This window comes from Protopterus annectens, chromosome 5.part0 (genome assembly GCF_019279795.1).
Source record: "Protopterus annectens isolate FY-2018-M chromosome 5.part0, PAN1.0, whole genome shotgun sequence".
In the NCBI taxonomy this organism is placed as follows: domain Eukaryota; kingdom Metazoa; phylum Chordata; order Ceratodontiformes; family Protopteridae; genus Protopterus; species Protopterus annectens.
This window is the reverse complement of record NC_056735.1, coordinates 1,088,751,400-1,088,771,264: the sequence shown is the minus strand read 5'-3', so window position 1 is coordinate 1,088,771,264 and position 19,865 is coordinate 1,088,751,400. Positions and strand designations below refer to the sequence as shown.

The 19,865-nt window shown below is 42.5% G+C and overlaps 1 protein-coding gene across 1 annotated transcript in view; it reads left to right on the top strand.

Annotated features, from left to right (window-relative positions):
- MAP4K4 (mitogen-activated protein kinase kinase kinase kinase 4) overlaps positions 1 to 19,865 on the top strand; it is a 3,343,981-nt gene that overhangs the window by 813,571 nt on the left and 2,510,545 nt on the right. Inside the window, exon 9 of the mRNA XM_044071965.1 lies at positions 2,469 to 2,523. Coding sequence (XP_043927900.1) covers positions 2,469 to 2,523 — 55 coding nt within the window. The remainder of the gene's footprint in view (positions 1 to 2,468; positions 2,524 to 19,865) is intronic.

The window sequence follows — 19,865 nt, the reverse complement described above, 5'->3', positions numbered from 1 at the left end:
CAGTTTTGTACCTACCATAAATGTAGATGTTCGAGTGCTAATACAGCTGCAGTCCAGGTTTCCCTCCCTCCTTCCCCTCTGGGTACAGACCTAGTGGCTAACTCCTCATCTCACAACTTGATTGGGTTATCCTTCTATGGTGTATTTGCTTGCACCTACTGGTTATTGATTATATTGCAATGCATGATTATATATTATATATATATATATCTATATATATATCTATATATATATATATATATATATATATATATATATATATATATTTTTTTTATATATATTTTGCCTTCCTTCTGGGGGCACCTGACATCTGGGGCAAGAAAGACTGAAGAAAATGGCGTCGGCTGTGTCTTGTATACCCCTGTCGCACTGAAGTCAGGAAAGAAAGCGACAACAACCGACGCCGGACCTAGACTTTGGAATTCGGCCGACCGAGGACCCGCCTGACGGCAGGAGAACCCATCTGTTATGACTGCAGCTGTATTAGCACTCGAACATCTACATTTATGGTAGGTACAAAACTGTACTTTCTTCTTCAGGCATAAATACACTGACAACATGCCAAATATTAGAGGTTAGAGGACTAGTCACTAGATAATCATTGTTTTCTAAATGGCAGACGTTTTCTTGTTGGTTCCTTGGAATGAGTTAGGAGCTTAACATAGCACTTGCATTTGTGATTTTTCACTAACTTAGTGAACTTAATTTATACATGGTTGGTCTTCTCTATCTGTTATGGTGCACGTGTCAGCCTACTTCCACATGGATCCACTCTTGGTTAATCTCCTGTCTTTTAAACCATATTACACTTAAGAAAATCATGAGAGAATTGCTTCTGTGTGTGATCAGAATTACATATCTGAAACACTAATCCAAGTACCTTTTAAACTCGCAGCTCTAGTCCCTATTGCACTTATGATTTGAAAAACAGTCCTGCTTACAACCATTATTTCAGCTAGGATAGTTAGAACTCCAAGCATTGATATGCAAGGAATCTTTATTAGTATTCTGCACAGAAAGGGTGAGCCTGAGAATAAATCCCTCCTTTTATGCCTAAGGTAGTGGCAGAATTCGTACTCTGCTGTCCTGTTAAATTTTATTTTTTTTCCCCTCAATCCACAAAACAATGGCGAATGACAGTTTCCTGGATGTACTCGGACAACTAAAATATTTGCACATAGAGACCAAAAGGTATGATGAGTGTGTTCCTTTTACTACAGGAAGGGAAATACTGGAAGAATCAGTGTGTCTTTTAAATGGCAAGCACATTGCATAACTTTCTGATATTCATCCACAAGACGAGAACCTGGCAGGCTTTATTCAAAACTCGTAATATTGACAAAGTCCACATCTGTGGCCTACATTAAGTGAGTCACTACACAAGACATTTTGGAAGCAGCTACTTTTGTGTCAGTGTACACCTCTGTAAAACACTACAAAGTGGATATTGATCCTAGGGCTTGAGCTGCATTTGCTGCAGCCATACTGCTGGGTACACTGCATTCCAGCCACTCCACTTCATCTTTTACCATTACTTGGGAGAGTTCTGGCAACTGTCACAGTAGTCAGGACTAGTTCAGTGATGTAAACAAAGAGAGCCTAAACTGTATAGCTGGCAGTTAGAGAATTAAGACTGAGCTGTTAAATGAGTTCCCGAAGTCAGGAGTACATGGTTTGATTCCTTCTACCTATGTTTGCCCACTGGAAAGGGGGATACCTGTGTCCATTGGGCTTACCTGCTTGGCAAATGTGGTTAAAAAAATTGTCATAACAGTAGACATTTCAGTAGGTCACTGTTGCAGCACAACATCCTTCCCTCCTATTACTCTTTCTTTCAGTTTTGGGCATAGTGGGCTGATGTGTAGGGTTGCTATCCTTAGTTTTCCCTTTTCTCTCCCTTTTCAGGGTCTTTGGTTTGCCGATGTCTTGAGTAGAAGTTGGGAAACCCCTCTCACCATACTTAGTGAATGTATATGCAATTCTGTTATTCCCTCTTGGCTTTTAAGCTGTAATGTGTGATGAGCAGACACCTCTTTTATAAGTTGAAACCAGAGAGGAGGGTCTGCTCCACCTGTGAGGGGACATGTCCTAAGCTCTGGATGTAGGTTTGAAGGTCTGGACACCTGTGCCTTCTGCAGTGGTAGTCTTGGTAATCAGGACCACTACAACAGTAATGTACTTGAACACTGAATGTTGTGTTAACTGTTAAGATAGTTGGAACTCTTTCCAGAAGATTGACATCTGCCTGCAACTTAATCCTATTTTTCTGGTAAATATCCTTCAGCAATGATCCCTCAGTCTGAACTTTGAATACGCTTGCACAGCTGCAATATTTTTAACTTTGTCAGTTGTGTGATAAACTGTTGCTTGGAAAGTTTTGTAAACCTTTGTATGATTGGATTGCAAAGCACTTTTTGTAGTGGCATGTATAATGTATACTACTGTTAAAATTTGCTTTTCATTTTTAGAGTGACCTTTGGTCCTGTGGGATTACAGCCATTGAAATGGCAGAAGGAGCGCCTCGTAAGTATTTTTTCTGTTTTGTGAACTTAATGCATACATAGATATATGGGCTAGAGTCATTTTTAGTTTAGCTTAGCTTGTTTTAAGAATAGTATAGAAAAAACCAGTCTCAGTACTGGTAATGTACTGGAATGTCAATAATGATGAGGAAATTAACAGTGGCACAAGCTTTATGGATTTGCATAGCATTCTGTATTGTCTTCATAAAGCATTGGCACCATAGTAATGTTGTCAGTCCAAATATGCAATGTAATATGTAGAATCTGGCTCTAATATCCTCTTTTTCTGAAGGGCGTATCAAAATTGGAATTGGTGGACTTCAACCCTGTAAGCCTAGTATGTCCTGTGGAAGGTTCTATTAGGAGTAAGTGAATCCTATCCAATAAAGAATGGAGGAGACTAGTTTTTAACTTAATCAGGGACATTATAGCCTGTCTTGATATGGGCTAGATTTGGTTTTCTGTATTTCATAGCTCTTAAACATCTCTGCTTATTTTAGGTATTGATTAATTTTTAACAGAATAAGTGGGCTAGTGATATGATCCTTTGCAGCTGTGTCCTGGGCCAGTGGTGAAAAGTAGTGTAATAAAAATTTGTATTAAAAATAAGCTTAAAGAGATGGTAAATTGTGCAAGCAGTGATATAATTTTAGGGAAAAAAATCAGTACTGGATTAAGATTGAATGATTTTCGTCTGTTTGGATCTTAACAGTGCCTTTTGACAGTGTACTACACTCTGGAAATTATTTGCCTACTTAAATTAAATCATATGCAACAGTAATAGCAGGTGCATTGCTTTTTTTTTTGTGTGTGTGTGGGGGGGGGGGGGGTAGTGGTTAAAATGGTCATATTAAATAAAATATCTGTTTCCAAGGTGTAGTGAGCTAAAGCCCTGTCACCTAAGAAACCTAAGTTCAGGTAGTAATGTGGGCACTGGAAGAGCTGGGTATGGGAAAGAGTGGCTGATGCCACCTCACCCATCGTAGAGGAGAAGGAGTGATGGTACGAATCGGGTAAACTCACCACTTGCATGGCACTAAAAAGCAGTATATGACTGAGGATATAGGCTTGCTAATACCAAGATTGTAACAGTAGCTGTACTGGCTTGATAGAGTATAGTAAACCCTAGTGGTAACACAAGTACTCACCCAGGCCATTCGGGTTGGGGTTAAATTGAATTGTAAATGTCTTCATATCCTTTGCCTGGAGTGAAGCAATTCAACAAAAGGGGAAAGGTAATGCAATCTGGTTTCATCACCATCATCAGTCAGACAATCCCCTTTTTACCCGTTTTGTACATGGGGTTGAGGTGTCATGTCAGTTGTCACCATTTCTGTCTGTTCAGTGCCACTCTCCTGACTTTACCCTCATGCCTGAATGTTCCAGGTCTTCTCATACAGTCCATCCACCTCTTTGCTGGAAACCCTTGTTTGCTTTTTCCTTCTTCCTGTCCATCCCAGATCTTCACCAGATTGTCTTCTGCTTTTTTGCACTTCCCCAAACCACTGTAATCTGTTCTGTCTGACTTTTCTGCAGTTGGAACTACTTTGCCTTCTGCTCTTGTGTCCTCCCTTCTTAAACTGTCTCACAGTGTGCATCCTGCCACCCATCTCGCGCATTTCATCACCTCTAGCTTCCTCAACTGATCTATCTTTACTGCCCAGGTTTCTATACCATACAGTAGTACTAGTCACGTCATTGTTTTGTACACTTCACTTCTCAGCTTCTTTGGTATTTTTCTGTTGTAAGCTACACCGGACACTTTCTGCCTGTTGGCTGCACCCCATCTCGTTCTAGCTTTGACCTCCTCATTCACACTTTCCTTCTCAACCACCCCTCCCAGAGACTTGAAGCTGTTGACCTGTTTCACTACCATCACTTCTATCTCAGTTCTGTCATATCTGTACTCAGTTTCATCCCATGTGCCTTCAGTTTTGCATTCCATTACCCTATCTTTTGCTGAAGTTCTTGCTCAGTTTGTCTATAATGCCACATCGCCTGCATACATCAACTTTGTTGATCTGTCCCTTCCAACCTCTTTGCTAATGTAGTCCATCACTGTTAATAACAGCAGTGGGCTCAGAGGTGATCCCCAGATGCACATCCACTCCCACTGGGAACCCCTCTGTTTGTTTTTGAGTCATTGGGTCCTTGTACATAGCTTGTACTAATTCGACCATTGTTTCTGGGACTTCGAACCACCACAGGACTGCCCAAATAAGCTTTCTTGGGACCTTGTCATATGCTTCCTCCAAGTCTAGGAATGGCCAGTTGAACTCTTTCCTTATCTCTGACAACTAAACTATGTCTCACTGCAAACATCAGGTCAGTTGTGGTGCATCTTGATCTAAATCTGAACTCCTCATCTCCCGTCTTACTTTCTCCTACTCTTGAGTATTCATTTATCAGTCACCCTCTCCAGAACTTTCATGCAGTGTGACAGGAGTTTGATACTGCCCACAGTTGTGATTATCCCCTTTGTTCTTGAACACTGACACTAGTATGCATATTCTCCAGTCATTTGGGATACCACTTTATCTCAATACTACTTTTAGTACCTTCAAGAGACATTTCTCCCCTATCTAACCCAGGATCTTAATCATATATGCTGTGACCTCATGTGAGCCTGCTGCTTTCCATAACTTCATTTCTTTAGTGCTGTTCTTACTTCTGTGCAGGCTCCTCCTCTTCTCTTATAGTAGGCTGTGTCTAGGGCAGTACAGCTTCTGCCGGGTTTTCTTCATTCAGTAGCTGCTAGAAGTACTCCTTCCCATCTGCCTTTGATGCCCTGTGGACTGATGTGCAGGTTGTTGCTGGCATCCTTTATGAAGGTTTGTCTGACTATCTTCATCTTTCTGTCTTTGTCTTGCAACCTGATATAGTTTTTGTGCCATCTACTGTCTTACTTTCCAGAAGCTGGTAGAGTGCCTCTAATGCAATGTTTTTTTGCTCTTGCAACTTCTTTCTTAGCCAATCATTTTTCCTTCGTAGCCTGCTCCATCTTTTCTTCCACTTTTTTTTACACTCCTCCTTTTTCTGAATTCCTGGACTTATTTTATTTATTTATTTTATTTTACATTTGTTTATCAGGATGGTCCAACTGGGACAGTGCCATTTTCAGCGGAGGCTCGGGGAGAAAAGCTGCAGTCTAAGTTTACATACAAATTATCACAAGTAATAGAAATTATAAACAAAATTGACAAAAAATGAGTATTAACACATTTACAGGATAAAAATAAAAATATATGCATAGTATCAAATAGAACAAGACTTTAAACACAAATATAGATAGATGTATGGTTGAATTTATATATGTGGAGGAACATAACATTAGTTAGGAAATTAAGCAGGGAGAATCACTTGGGTAAAGTAGTACGTAGTTAGTAATACTTCTGTAGTGAGAGTTGCAACTAGGAATGTAAGTCCTTAGAGAAGTAGTGTTAGAAGGGATATATAAACAGAGTTAATACGTACAGCCAAATTGTATAAGTAATGCTAAGTTAATAATTAACCTGGAGTGTTACATGTGTAAAGCCAGGATTCAAATAAGTGTCTTTTGAGAGATATTTTGAAATGATTAAGATTGCTTATGGATCTAATACTTTGTGGAAGGGTATTCCAGTTTTTAGCAACAAAGTTAAAGTAAAGAGATTTGCCTGCTGTATTGCATACTTTGGTTACTTGGAGTAAGTCTTTGTTAGATGATCGAAGAGTACGAATGTTAGAGTAGGGTTGTAGAAGCTTTTTAGGGAAGGTACATTGTCAGGATTGTGCAGTGTTTTGTGAGGCATTATCAACTGGTTATAGTTCATAATATGAGATAGTTCTTAGGTTCATAGGTTGGTACTAGGCTGTCAGCCTAGGGCCTATACAAGCCTAACCATAACAACTCCCTGGCTATTTCTTCCCACACTGTTTACTTCCCTGGACCCCTGTCTAGCAGGGCGACTGACGTAATCCCTGGGGTGAATTTCCTTTCTCCCATCCAATCGTCAAGGTTCCTTTTGAAGAGGGCCAAAGAGGCACTCTGCTTGACATGTATGTTATACATTTTTAACGCTTCATTTTACCACCAGCTTTTCTTATGTACCTTATTTCTATACTTAACTCCCTCATTTATCTTTTCTGTAGTCCTCACACGTGTTTTGAGGCACTGCCATTTTTCAACTGCATGTATTTCTTTTTCTTCATGTGCTAGAGGCCTGAGTAATTCTTTGAACTGTTATGCTTTCTCTCCAGTCACTTTTCTTCAGCCCGGTCACTGCTGACTTTAGAGCCTTTTCTGACCACTGCTTGCAGTTGATTGTGGCAAGCGGTGACTTATTTTATTTGTGTGACATTTGTTTACTAGCGTGGTCTGTCTGGGTCAAAAAGAACCTGTTTTCAGTGGAGGCCCAGCGAGAAAAGCTCCAAGTTACAGACTTTAATGTTCAAGCAATGTAACAGTGAATACAGTGATATACAAAATAAATTGTTACAGATTTAACCTAGTATTTTAAAATCAGTAAGGGACACAACATATGTACATACATTACATGTTATACAACTGTTCTGCTGTGGACCCCCTGTTTCACTGGAGATGACTTTGCACTCATTCATTCTACCCAAGTGCTACTTCCTTAGTAAGAGAAAGTTGAATTGCATGTTTGGTCACTCTTGTATGTGAACTTGTGACTGCTTCTCTTTCTGAACTGTGTGTTGGCTACTATTAAGCCATTTGCCAGACAGAAGTCTATAATGGCTTCTCCTTCTTTATCCCTGTTGGCCCCACCCATGTGGACCTATGCAGTCCTCCTATCCCTTTGTCTGTGTGGATATGTGCATTCAGGTCACCCATTATCAACACCAATTCCTGTTGTCCTGCTTTATCTAGTAGGTCTTGCCACTGTTGTCCGAATGCACTGTTTTCCTCATTATCACAACCCTGCTGTAGGGCATAGGCTGAGATTATGAATATTGCCCCATCTTTAGGCTGGAGTCTGATTGCCATGAGTTTGTCACTAATTCTGTTGACATCCCTCACTGGCTTCTGAAAACTGTTACTCACCACAATTTCCACACCATTTCTAATCTGTCTTCCTTAGAAGTAGACTTTGCTGCACTGCCCTTCCATCTTGTCTCCTGGATACATAGGATGGCCAGCCGCCTCCAAGCTCTGTCCTGTCAGTGAACATACAGCAAGTGTGCCAGTTCTTAGTTCATGTTTGTCATGTTTTCTGGTTTTACATCCAGCTTTCTATCAACAGGGCTTTCGTTTTCTGGTTTTACATCCAGCTTTCTATCAACAGGGCTTTCCCAGGTAACCAAGCTTGGGCAGCTGGACACTGGATGGGCCAGTACCTTATTGACCCAGGGCTGCTGGGCTTTATGGCAGGCATGCAGTGGCCAATAGGGGCACATATACTCTCACCATTAGCATGAGTCCCTGGTGTAGGTCGGAGTAGGCATGGTTCTCAACCCACTTATGGGAAAATACCAATGCCCATTTGGTGACATTAGTCAACAACACCAAATCACCTAGAGTTATATTTTACACTAAGTAGCTATCACTGTCTTGAGGCTACTGTGCACCACAGTAAATGCCTAAAAGCAATTGGTCTGTACAACTCTTCAGGGCACCATAAAAAGTCTGTGCTGCTTCCTACAGCTCCATTCTTTGGTAAGTTTGAGATGGAAATATTTGGCATGTTTTTTGGAAGTGGGAGGAGCCTCACAGAGACACAGCAAGAACTGTGAACTCCAAACAGGCATTAGCCAGAGATCAGGATCAAACCTTGTGCCTTGTGCATGGGAGAAGAAGACCTTAACCATAATGCCAACTGGTTTCACCTTGAGATTGTTGTGGACTCTCCTGTAACACATTTGTCCCTGGTCTTGGTTGAAGCAAACAGATCTTCGTAATGAAGACACTCTTCCCGTGGCATCAAGACAGAAGTTAGGTTGAGGGCAGAGGGAAAGACCATCTGTGGCTGTGGCTGCCTGAATGATAACTTCCTCTGGTTTTCTCTATGCAGGTATGACCCCTGAATGAATGGGCTTCAGTGATAACTCTTTACCAAAACTGAAGTAAAATATTACTGCTGTTGTAGTTTCTGTGCAACATAATTTTTGTTTTTTGTGTTGTCCCTGGGAAAATTTTCTTTCATTCTGTGCCAGTGTAGTTCCCTCCTGCTATAGCTGTTTCCTCAGTGTCTGTCTCCTCATCTGTCATTCTCTTTTCTGTCCTGTCCTTATTCCTCTTGACATCAAACCATTTCAGTGATGCCATACTAACTTCAGTGAAGGATAATGCAGTTTGTTGTTGGAACAAACTTTTTTTTTTCTTGCCTCGAGACATTCCCCATCAGTATCTTAACTTTAATTTTTCCTTGCTGGACTATGAGGATTGCAGGCCGTCCTTCCTTAGGCACATCCCTTGCCCTTATAAAGACCACTCCACTACACTGAATGATTAAAAAAAAAAAATGAAACCCAAACTACACACGTCAGAACCTCTTATCCTGACACTTGCAGGATTGTGGGTAAATGTTCCTGTCCTGGAGTAGCTGTTGACTCCTTTAAAACTTTTATTCCTGTTATTTAAAAAGCACTTTACAGTATTTACACATTACAGTTTTGCTTAACTTCATGCATATATATTGCTGTCATTTTATGATTGATTAGCTTAACAGCTTCCTTCTTGATACTGTCCTCTTCAGTAACATATTTTTTTCATTTCATTGCAATTTTCTGAACTTAATACTTATGAAAGCATATCTTTAAAATATCAAATGGCATTCCTTTATTTTAACCTGTAGTTTGGTGTGAAAGCTGGATATATCACATTTCCACTTAATTCCAGTTAACCACCCCAGTTCTCAATGCATATTCCTTATTACCCTAACACATGATCTGTAACCTTCTCTTGTTATCTTATTTCTGACAAGTGTCCCATTAATCAAGAATGTTGTGCTCCCTTATATTTCTCTGCAAACCATCAATCAACATACAGGCAACCCTACACATAAAACTGACCTAAGGTAACTTCAAGCAAATTTCCCCATGTCACCCCTCTCCAAGTATTCTGCATCCATTTTCATCCTATTAATTTCATACCGTCAGTCTGTGTCCAAATCTTGTGCATTTTCTGTTATTTTGGTTGACTATTTAACCTTAAAAGTTTTATTAATTTTTTAGTTTTGAAGGAATTACCTTGTAAAAAAATCCAAGTCATGTAGCTCTTGTATCCTTTTCTTTTGGTGCAAATATTTCAAGTCTTTCACTTGAACAGCCTGCCTAGGCATATAAGATGTTCTTCTATGTCATTGTTGCAACATTCTTTACATAAGGGATTCCCTGCCAAGGGTAGCCCAACGTCCAGCCAGTATATCAATGCCTTAGGAATATATAGGCATATTTCACATGTGGTGACATACTGACGTGTGTACCTCAGAACTACTTTGCAGCCAGTTCGAATGCCATCATTGAACATTGGTCTGAATGCTGCTCCTGTGCTGTTTACCAAGCCATGTTTCAGATAACTGCCTCACTGGGGTTTCCTCTTATCTTTCTGTTTTTATTTTTGTGAGTTTTCATGTCATCCAGAAAGGGAAAATGTCAGTGTGGGAGGCAAATTCCTCATAAAGATGTTCATGAGCAGTGTCTCTTCTGTTAAGGTGCTTCTCATGACTGTATACAGTGTTCTGTCTGCCAAGTGAGTGTCCGTAAAATACTTTGTAGTCATCTCTCCTCCTTGTCAATTTACCTGGAGAACCAGTGTCTTAAATTGTTGGCTCAGGGTGCTATAGCAGAATCTTCTTGTCCTGAAGGTCAGCTGCCAAAATAAAACAAAAAAAAATCTTGATTTGGCTGCTGTCCTGCCTCCCCACGTCTCTCCTGATAGCCTGGTGAAAGCCAAGATGGATCACCTAGTTATTCTTTCGGATCCCTTTGCTGTGACCATGTTGGAGGTCAGCATGGATCTGACTTCTCACATGTCCTTAGAGGCTCTGCAAATGTCTGCTCCAGACATTGAGGAGGAACCTCTGCTGAGTATTTCTGAGGGACTATGGGGGATACTGCAAATCCTAGTTTGGGAGGAGATTAATGCTGTGTTGATTGAATGTTAGCAAGGGTCTGAGCCTCCTAGGGTTTTTAAGGCTGACATTCTTCAGAAGAAAAAACAAAATAAAAAACAAGCACATTTCCCCTTTTGCTACAGATCCCCAGTGTGAATGGCAGGATTTTACCAAGGGGTTGTTTAATGCCTTAGTGGCTGTAAAACCTCTTCAAGGAGTTTGTGCCTGCTCCTCCTTGATCATTTGCTTCCCTTAAGAGACCCAGAAAACAGGGTGTATTTCTCTCAAATCCCTTCTCCCTTGGATTATGGATCTGAGGAGGAATGTTCTACAGTCCAGACTCTCTGTTGAAAGAACTCTTCTCTGGGGATACTATTTCTTGTGTGATTTCAAATGGGATTGTTAAGTTTCTGATATTCAGAAGAGGTATTATGAGCTCCTCCAGATGGAGTCTCCTAATCCCTCTGCTGTACCTCTAGTCTTGGATGCTCTTTTAGAATACCTTTCAGGAGCCTCTGTGGTCCCTGATTCTCAATCTCAAGCTCCTAAGAAACCTGATGGGTTTTGTAAGGTGCCTGATGATTGTAGGTTCTTATACAAATATCCTTCTGCTGATCCTTCCATAGTATCTCTCTTCTGGCAAACCATTTAAACTTTTGCCATCTACTAAACTCCTTCCTTCAAAGACAACAAGAGCTATGGAACGTTTGGTCCAAAAGGTTTATACTGCTGCCACCCTAGTTTCTTGAGCTGTTAATTACCCAACTCCTATGTCAGTGTCTTTTAGACCTTCTTTCTCAAGCTTCTCAGGCAATTTTTGACCTGCCTGATTCATAAAGGAAGGTCTCTGCCCTTTCTCTACTGGGTGCCTCCTTTTCAAGACAAACTAGGTTCAATCTGACAGTTTGATTCTCCTTTCCTTAGACCAGGTTCCCATATCCATTGATGTTCTTAGAGTTTCACTGTTGCAGTCATCACACTTGGGTTATCTGCCTGCAGGTAGCCCTCAGTCAGCCCGAATACCAGAGTCTTGGGAGTTCTGCATCAGATGCTGTCGCCTCTTCCAGGATGTCAGGGGTATAAAACATGCAGCCAACGCCATTACATCAGCTTTTCTTGCCGCGTGGGAGCCTGATGTAGAAGCAGTTCGCAAGTGCCAGTCGGCCGCTACCAGAAATTTTCGTTGTTAGTTTCAGTCCTGAAGTCTTCTAAAGCTAAGTACCCCGTTGGGGATTCTTTTTTCTTGCTCTAACCGATGTCAGAAAAAGTTAATAATTGTCCTGCCTGTGTAAAGCAAATACCTCACCGAGATTTTCACTCTTACTGCATCACCTGTTTAGGCCCAGACCATGACATTCCTCACTTTAGGTTTTGTGCCGTTTAATGCCCAAACTATTCGTCATCGGGCTGTCTTTGTCACTAAATTCTTTTGCTCTCCATATTCCGAAATGGCTTTGACAAGCCATCTGTCTACCGATCTTCCGAAAAAATGTAAGGATGAAGACAGAGACATACCGCATAGGCCGGTACTCAGTGAGGCGCCTTCGTAGCCCCTGATACCAGCTTCTACAGATTTGCAGGCCTCTGCTAAGACCCATTCAGAGTCCGGTGTGCTGCGAGATGCTTCTTTGACTTTGAAACCTACGGATGTCTCTACCTTTGATGGGTCCGGAGCTGCTGTGCAGGCACCAGCTTCTGAGGCTGTATTCCGACCTTCCAATGTTCGTATTAAACTGACATCTTTGTTTTTGACTAAAATTACCGAGTTTCTCAGGCCCAGAGTTCGCACTACTCCTAGAAAACCGACAACTAAAGCGCACGGTCAAGCTCCCATGCCACAGAAACAAATGCTTAGAATGGCTGAAGACCTTTCTAACTTTAATTAGCAGAAGCCAGCCTTTCCCCTCTATAAGACAAAGGATTGATTTTCCTTCTAATTCTACAGACCATGAGTCCAATGGATCTGAGCCTTCTGATTACCAGGACATTCCCTTATCTACCTATGAGGATTCAGATGCAGAGGACTCCATTCCCTTTGCCTCCCCTCCAGAGGATTTTTCTGTTGGTGAAACCTTGCATACCTTAAGAGAGCATTTCCGCTGGGAATGCCAGGGACTACCCACAGTCCAAAAAGAGACTCAGAGAATTTTTAGATTTGCCTCAGGACAGGCCTCTAGCTTTACCCATGTCCTGGATATTGTAGATGATGCCGTCATGGAATCCAGTCTTAACTCCTGATACTTTACCACCAGCTACTAGAGAGCCTGACAGGTACTACAGAGTACATGACTCGCACAAATTTATTTTTAAGAATCCCACTGCGGATCCAGAGACCATTTCCAAGGGACCTAAAGGTATTAAGGCTTCTACAGCCAAAAACCCTACCCCTTATTACAGGGATTCTAGAGCTTTAGACAGATGGGGTAAGAAGGTATATACCTCTGCAACGCTTGCCATAAGGGCTTTAAATTACCAGTTTCACATGAAGTACTAGCAGCATATTATGGAACTAATTAAACAGAAAATGTTGTTGCTTCCAAATTGTGCAGAAAATAAAGATTCACAAGAGTTAATGCAGTCTGCAAACCAGCTTAATAAACATACTTTGCACTGTGGCTTTCATGCCTTAGAAGCATCTTGCAGGGCTGCTGTCACTGGGTCTGTACTGAGAAGGCATGCTTGACTGAAGGAAAAATCTTGCCAGACCATGTCAAAGCAAAATTACTAGATGCTCCATTAAACCAGGAACGTTTGTTTGGCACAAAAGCAGGAGAAGTTCTTAAAAAGATGGAGGAGAAAGCTAAATCTATGCAAACTGTTAAAGCTTTCTTACAGGTACAGCCACCTAGATTCAGTAGGCATTAGCCTTCTAAAAACTGGTCCTTTCCAGTCCCTCTCGGGTCTTCTCAGTCCAAGCCCAGGGGGCAGCAGACCACCAAGACTACAGTCTCTGGGTATGCACAGATCTAAGCAATGGAGTGCTCCCACCTCAAAAACAGGGAGTGTTAAGCCACCCCCTTATGGACAAAGTTTACAATGACTTGTCTATTATCTTTCCCAGCCATGCCCAAGTACTTGCACCTCTAGGAGGAAAACTTGCCCTGCATGCATAAAATTGGATGTCCATTACCCAGGACCAATGGGTCTTAAGCATTGTATCCCAGGGATGCAGTTTCTGTTTCCTCTCACTGCCGGCCTCAAGCGGGTTGCCAGATCGTCCTTCAAACCAGTGGGCAGAGGCTCAAAAGCAAGTACTTTCTCTTCTCAGAATCAGGACTTATTCATCCTGTTCCAAAAGAGCAAAGGGAACAGGGTTTCTATTCCAGACTGTTCCTGGTGCCCAAAAAGAGAGCTCATTGCTCCCTATCCTGGATCTGTCCATTCTCAACACCTCCCTGGTGGTCCCAGAATTCAGGATGCTTACACTACAACAGCTGCTTCCTATGCTAGCCAAGGACTCCTGGCTAGTCACCCTAGACTTAAAAGAAGCTTATCTGCACATCCCCATATGGGAATCTTGCAGGAAAAATCTACGTTTCAGGGCAGGCTCTATGCACCATCAGTTCTCTGCACTTCCCTTTGGCTTATCTACTGTGCCCAGGGTATTCACAAAGTGCCTGGCTCCAGCCATTGCATACTGCAGGCAGAGAAATATTCAAATTTACACCTACTTGGACGATTGTCTGATTCAGGCCGACAGTCAGGAATTGCTACTTCAGCACCTGGCATTTGTAAAGAGACTTCTAACTTCTCTGGGGTACACCATCAACGAAAAGTAGTCACATCTGATACCCAGCCAACAGATTGTATTCCTAGGAGCAAGCTTGAACACACCTTCCCAAATGGCATTCCTCACTCCAGAAAAACAGGTTCATTTGACAAACTACTTCAATCTACTGGCCACCAAGACCCAGCTGTCTGCAAAGAAAAGTACTGCAAGCCCAAAGATTCATGGCCTCTTGCATTCTACTAATTCCATATGCAAGACTGCATATGAAGAAACTTAAAAGGTCTCTGGTGTCAACATTCTCAGGACCTGGAAACAATTATTCCTATCATCCCTTGCCTAAGGACTATGCATGGGGGGCTCACATGGCAGGCAAATGCATTCAAGGCAAATGGAGCCCAAAACAAATGCATCTGCATATCAATCAAAAAGAAATGTTAGCTGTACAGAATGCAGTGACAGCCTTCAAATACCTTATCCTTCGAGGACAACTCTTGATAAAGACAGACAACACCACAGTTATGTGGCACATCAACACACAGGGGGGAACTCATTCCTACCCACTCTGCCGGTTAGCCATGGCCCTGTGGAATACAGCCTTGAACAATCAAGTGCACCTGCAAGCTCAATTCCTGTGAGGCAAACAAAATTCACTGGCAGACGATTTAAGCCGAAATCTAATGACCCAGACTAGTGGAAACTGGAACCAAACACATTCAAACTTCTAATCCACAGGTGGGGAACACCAGAGTGGGACCTCTTTGCTTCCCCCAAAACCATCAACAAAACTTTGCATCAGAATTCCCCACAGCAAGTCATGGAAAGTGGATGCCCTTTCCTTTGCATGGGAAAACCTCTCAATCTATGCCTCCTCCCCTCTGCCCCTCCTCCCGAAAGTGCTACTGAAGATCAAACAGGACAGGCCAAGGACAATCCTGATTGCACCAGACTGGCCATACCAGCACTCGTACCCACTTTTACGCAGTCTGACAGTGCCACCCTGGCACCTGCATCAGACCCGCTCTCTGCTGTCCCAGCAGGAGGGCCAGGTTTGCAGCCTCAGCTACAAACCCTGAACCTAGCAGCCTGGATGATTCCCTGAGTGCATCACCACCAACCCTCAGCAAACAGATGCTGGATGTCATCTTTGAGGCCAGGAGGCCTAGTACTAGGAAATCCGATTCAGAAAAGTGGAAAAGATACTGCTCCTGGTGCCATTCTCAGGGTAAGGACACTGCCGTACCCTCCTTATCTCTAATTCTAGATAACCTAGCAGAGTTGCTCTACAAAGGCCTTTCCTTCTCATCAGTTAAGATTCATGCCTCGGCCTTCTCAGCTCATTACAATACAAAGCAACCTCTCTTTTTGCACTCTCTGATCAAACAGTTCCTGAGAGGAGCTAACTATTTAAGACCCCCTGGGGAGAGCTCCCACCCCTACCTGGGACCTTAACTTTGTACTAGAGAAGCTCACGCTTCCCCCCTTTGAACCTGCTGCTACAGCAGAGTTAAAATTCCTCTCCTGGAAAGCAGCCTTACTTCCAGCCATCCCTTCAGCAAGAGGATTGTCTGAGCTACACCAGGCTGACAGGGTCTCCATCAGGACTAGCCCATCATTTATGCCCAAGGTGGTATCCAGTGTGGCTTTAAAAAAATCCATCCATTTGCCAATCTTTTTCCCTAATCCTCAGAATAAAGGGGAGAGGATCCTGCATTCCTTGGATGTGCACAGACAGCTCACATTCTACCTTGACAGGACTAAGCCTTTCAGAAAATCTGACCAGCTGCTCCTCAGCTTTGCTACAGGGGCAGAGGGCAAGGCCATTTCAAAGCAAATCATTTCCAAATGGATAGCACTCTGCATTCATTTCTGCTACAAACACCATGGAAAACCTACCCCACAGGGGATCAGAGCTCATCCCACTAGGGCAACCTCAACTTCTACAGCATTTCTCAGGGGAGTCCCTACCAGGGACATCCTGGAAGCTGCAACCTGGAGTTCTATATACACCTTCACCAAGCATTACAACTTACCGGACTTTTCTAAATCCAGAGCTGGATTTGACACAGCAATCTTACAAGGCCTGCTAGCCAGCCGTAATTCTTTTTGACGGGCTCCACCCTTACTCAGCTTTGGGAGTCAAACCAAGTGTGATGACTGCAACAGTGACGCACGATGAACATAGTACAGTTGTGTACACTTACCATAAATGTAGATGTTAGTGTATTCACTGTTGCAGTCCTGGTTACCCTTCTTCCAGCCCCCTAACTTTTTTAGACTTTCTACCTATCCTCTTTTTGGCCATATCTTATGGCCATGGTATTTACTTTTTACTGGAGGTGTTCCACACCATGTAATTGCTTCCTATTTTGGGGGCTCCTGACATCTGGGGCAAGAAAAACTGATGCAATGGCGTCGGCTGCATGTTTTATACTCCTGTTGTCATGGAAGAGGCGACAGCATCCAACGCAGAAATCCCAAGACTTTGGTATTCGGGCCGACTGAAGGCTTACCTGCAGGCAGATAACCCAAGTGTGATGACTGCACCAGTGAATACACTCGAAAATCTACATTTATGGTAAGTGTACACAACTGTACTTTCCCTGTCCCTTCCCAGTTGATTAAGGGTCACTCAAGACTTGGATTATGTTCATTATCCACCAGTGATATTTCATGGTGTGGAAATTCCTTCTTCCTTTTCTGGGCATCCCTCTGCTTCCTCAGAACAGCTTCCTTTCTTTCCAGAACTGCTTCAGGGCCTTTTGACTCTGGGCACCATTCACGTGCCCCCTGCCTAGGAAGGGAAAGGTTTTTATTCAAGGATGCTTTTGGTTTCCAGGAAGGAAGGCACCTGGAGACCCATTTTGGATCTTTCTCAGCTCAACATTTTTCTGAAGGTCACTTCCTTTTTTATGTTGTCTTTTCATACTATCTTTACACTTCTTCCCCAGGCTTTCTTAGTATCCCTGGACCTCAAGGAAGTCTATCTTCATGTCCCAGTTCATTCCCTTTTCTGGAAGTTTGTGTTTCTGTTTCTTCCTTACATTTTCAGTTCTCTGCTTTGCCCTTTGGCCTTTCTGCTGCCCCAAAGTTATTCACCAAATGCTTTGCTGCTGTCATTGCCTTTTGCATGTTGAGAGGGGTTCAAGTCTTTTGTGATCTGTACAACCTGCCCATTTAGGCTTTATCCCCAAATATCTTGCTTCAGCACCTCCAATTTATGGTTTCTTTTAAAAAGCCTGGGGTTTTCCATAAAATTTCAGAATTCAGTCCTGGTTCCTTCTCAGACCATGTTTTTCTCTGTTGCAGGATCCAGACCATTCCCATGCTGGCATCCCTGCCTCCACCCAAGGCTGTCTCTCTAATCACCTTTTTCAATCTCTTCCTCCTCTGGCTTCAATCAGTCAGAGATTTTCTTAGGGTTAAGGGATTCTTGGCCTCCACTGTTCCTGTGCTAACTCTAGCAATGCTCCATATGAGAAAACTGCAGTGGTTCTTCAAGTCAATGTGGCTTCAATACTGACTTTAGTTCCTTTCCTTCCATGTCTCAAACTTGAGCTTCAGTGATGGATTCATCAGCTTTCTCTCAACCCAGGGCTTTTTTTCAACACTCAGTTTCATCTTAGAAACTTTTTTTGGATGCCTTGGACAGAGGGTATGAAGCTAAGCTTCCTTTGGTTCCCTCAAGGTCCTGGGTCTCTGGTCTCATCCGAGATCAGATCACATTAACGTAAAGGATATGAGAGCTATCCTTGTAGCGCTTTAGACTTTCCATCCCCTGTTAACTTCCACGGCATCTCAAAGTTTTCACAGACACTATCCCAGTAATGTGAAACATCAGCAAGCAGGGGGGGGGGGGCGACACCGTCCTACCTTCTTTGCAGATTTGCTTTTTGGGTGTGGGATCTAGTTGTCCAGTATCGAGGCACTCCTCAGGCTGTTTATATTCCTTCAGTGCAAAATATAGTGGCAGACTCTCTGAGCTGGTCCAGTACACAGGCTCATGAATGGATGCTTCACGGAGATGCATTTCTGGACATTGTCCATCAGTGGGGTACTCCACAGGTAGATCTTTTTGCCTTCCCTTTTGTTACTTAGCCCACTAACATAGATGACAAGCAGGTTGGGTAATTTGTTTAGGTGCTTTAATACAGATAAACACATCAGGATGGATAGCAGCATCATAAAATGTAAACAAACTGGTTGACAGACAGACCACACATACATACTTGTATCTCAACAGCTTACTACAAAATGGTTGTCGCTCTCACATGTTCTCAGTATTTATACACTTGTGCAAGCCCTTAGCTTCTTAAAGACACACACACACACACCTACATCCTCCCTCTTAAAATGATTACCCTTAATAAAAATAACAGAGTTGGACATGCATTATTATAGACATTAAAAATAAACACAGTGCTCATGTCCAAGTTGCTGTGCATCTGTTACATGGTGTGGAGATGCGACTGGATCTCGTAACATAACAATCTGTACTAAATCCAGCAACATGGGCAGTCTTCTGTGAACAGCTCTTATCAGGAACTTCTTGATTCATCAGAGGAACAGGAATATTCTCTGGTACTTCCTCTGGAATTGGAACACTGGACAACTCACTCAGAGATGGTCTTTCTAACATTATGTGCTGTGGTATAGACTCAGGCACTGCCCTCATGTTTCCGATCCCACCTAAACTGTGCTCCTTGTGATTCCACAATATACGATCTGTGCTCTGGACAAATATCCTTCACAACATCAATCTGTTCATAACCTTTGGATTTTTGCATCCGTACCACTTCTCCTCCTCGTAATGGAGTGAGTGGCTTTCTGGTTTCATCATAGTAGGACTTGTGTTAAACACTTCAACAGATTGGTTTTCACTGACCTGTTCTTGACACATGGAACCAACAATTGACTACTGATTGGTAACAATTCTGGTTTGTCTCGACAGAAGTCTTTGGGCAGATGAACCAAGATGTTTATCACAAGGAATGTTTCTGAGATTCAAGAGATTCAGAAAAACATCACTATATTTTGTTTTGACTTCTCTACTAACTGTTTTGCACTTTGAACTGCACGTTCTTCCAAACCATTTGACAGTGGTTACTTGGGGCTACTCGTGACATGAGTAAAGTCCCATTGTTCTGCAAATCTTTTCAACTGTTGGCTTGTAAACTGCATGCCATTGTCAGAAATAACTGTGTGTGAACTACCATGATGTTTCATCTTGGTAAAGACCGTACTAGATGCTAGGTTGGGAAGTAGATCAACCGCCAACCAATTGGAGTAAGAGTCTACTAATACCAAATGTTGACCATTCCACTTGAAGTTTTCGGTGGCTACTCTCAACCAAGGTAGTTCAAGAATCTGGTTCAGCTCAAGTGGTTCTTTCTGTTGATGTGGCTTAGTACTATTACACACACAACAAGATAACACACACACGATCTCTTGTTACATAGAAGGCCAAAATACTAGTCCTCTCGCCCTTCTTTTGGTAGAGTCCGTTCCTAGGTGGCCATGATGCAAGATAGTAATGTACTCTTGTTGCAAGGACTTTGG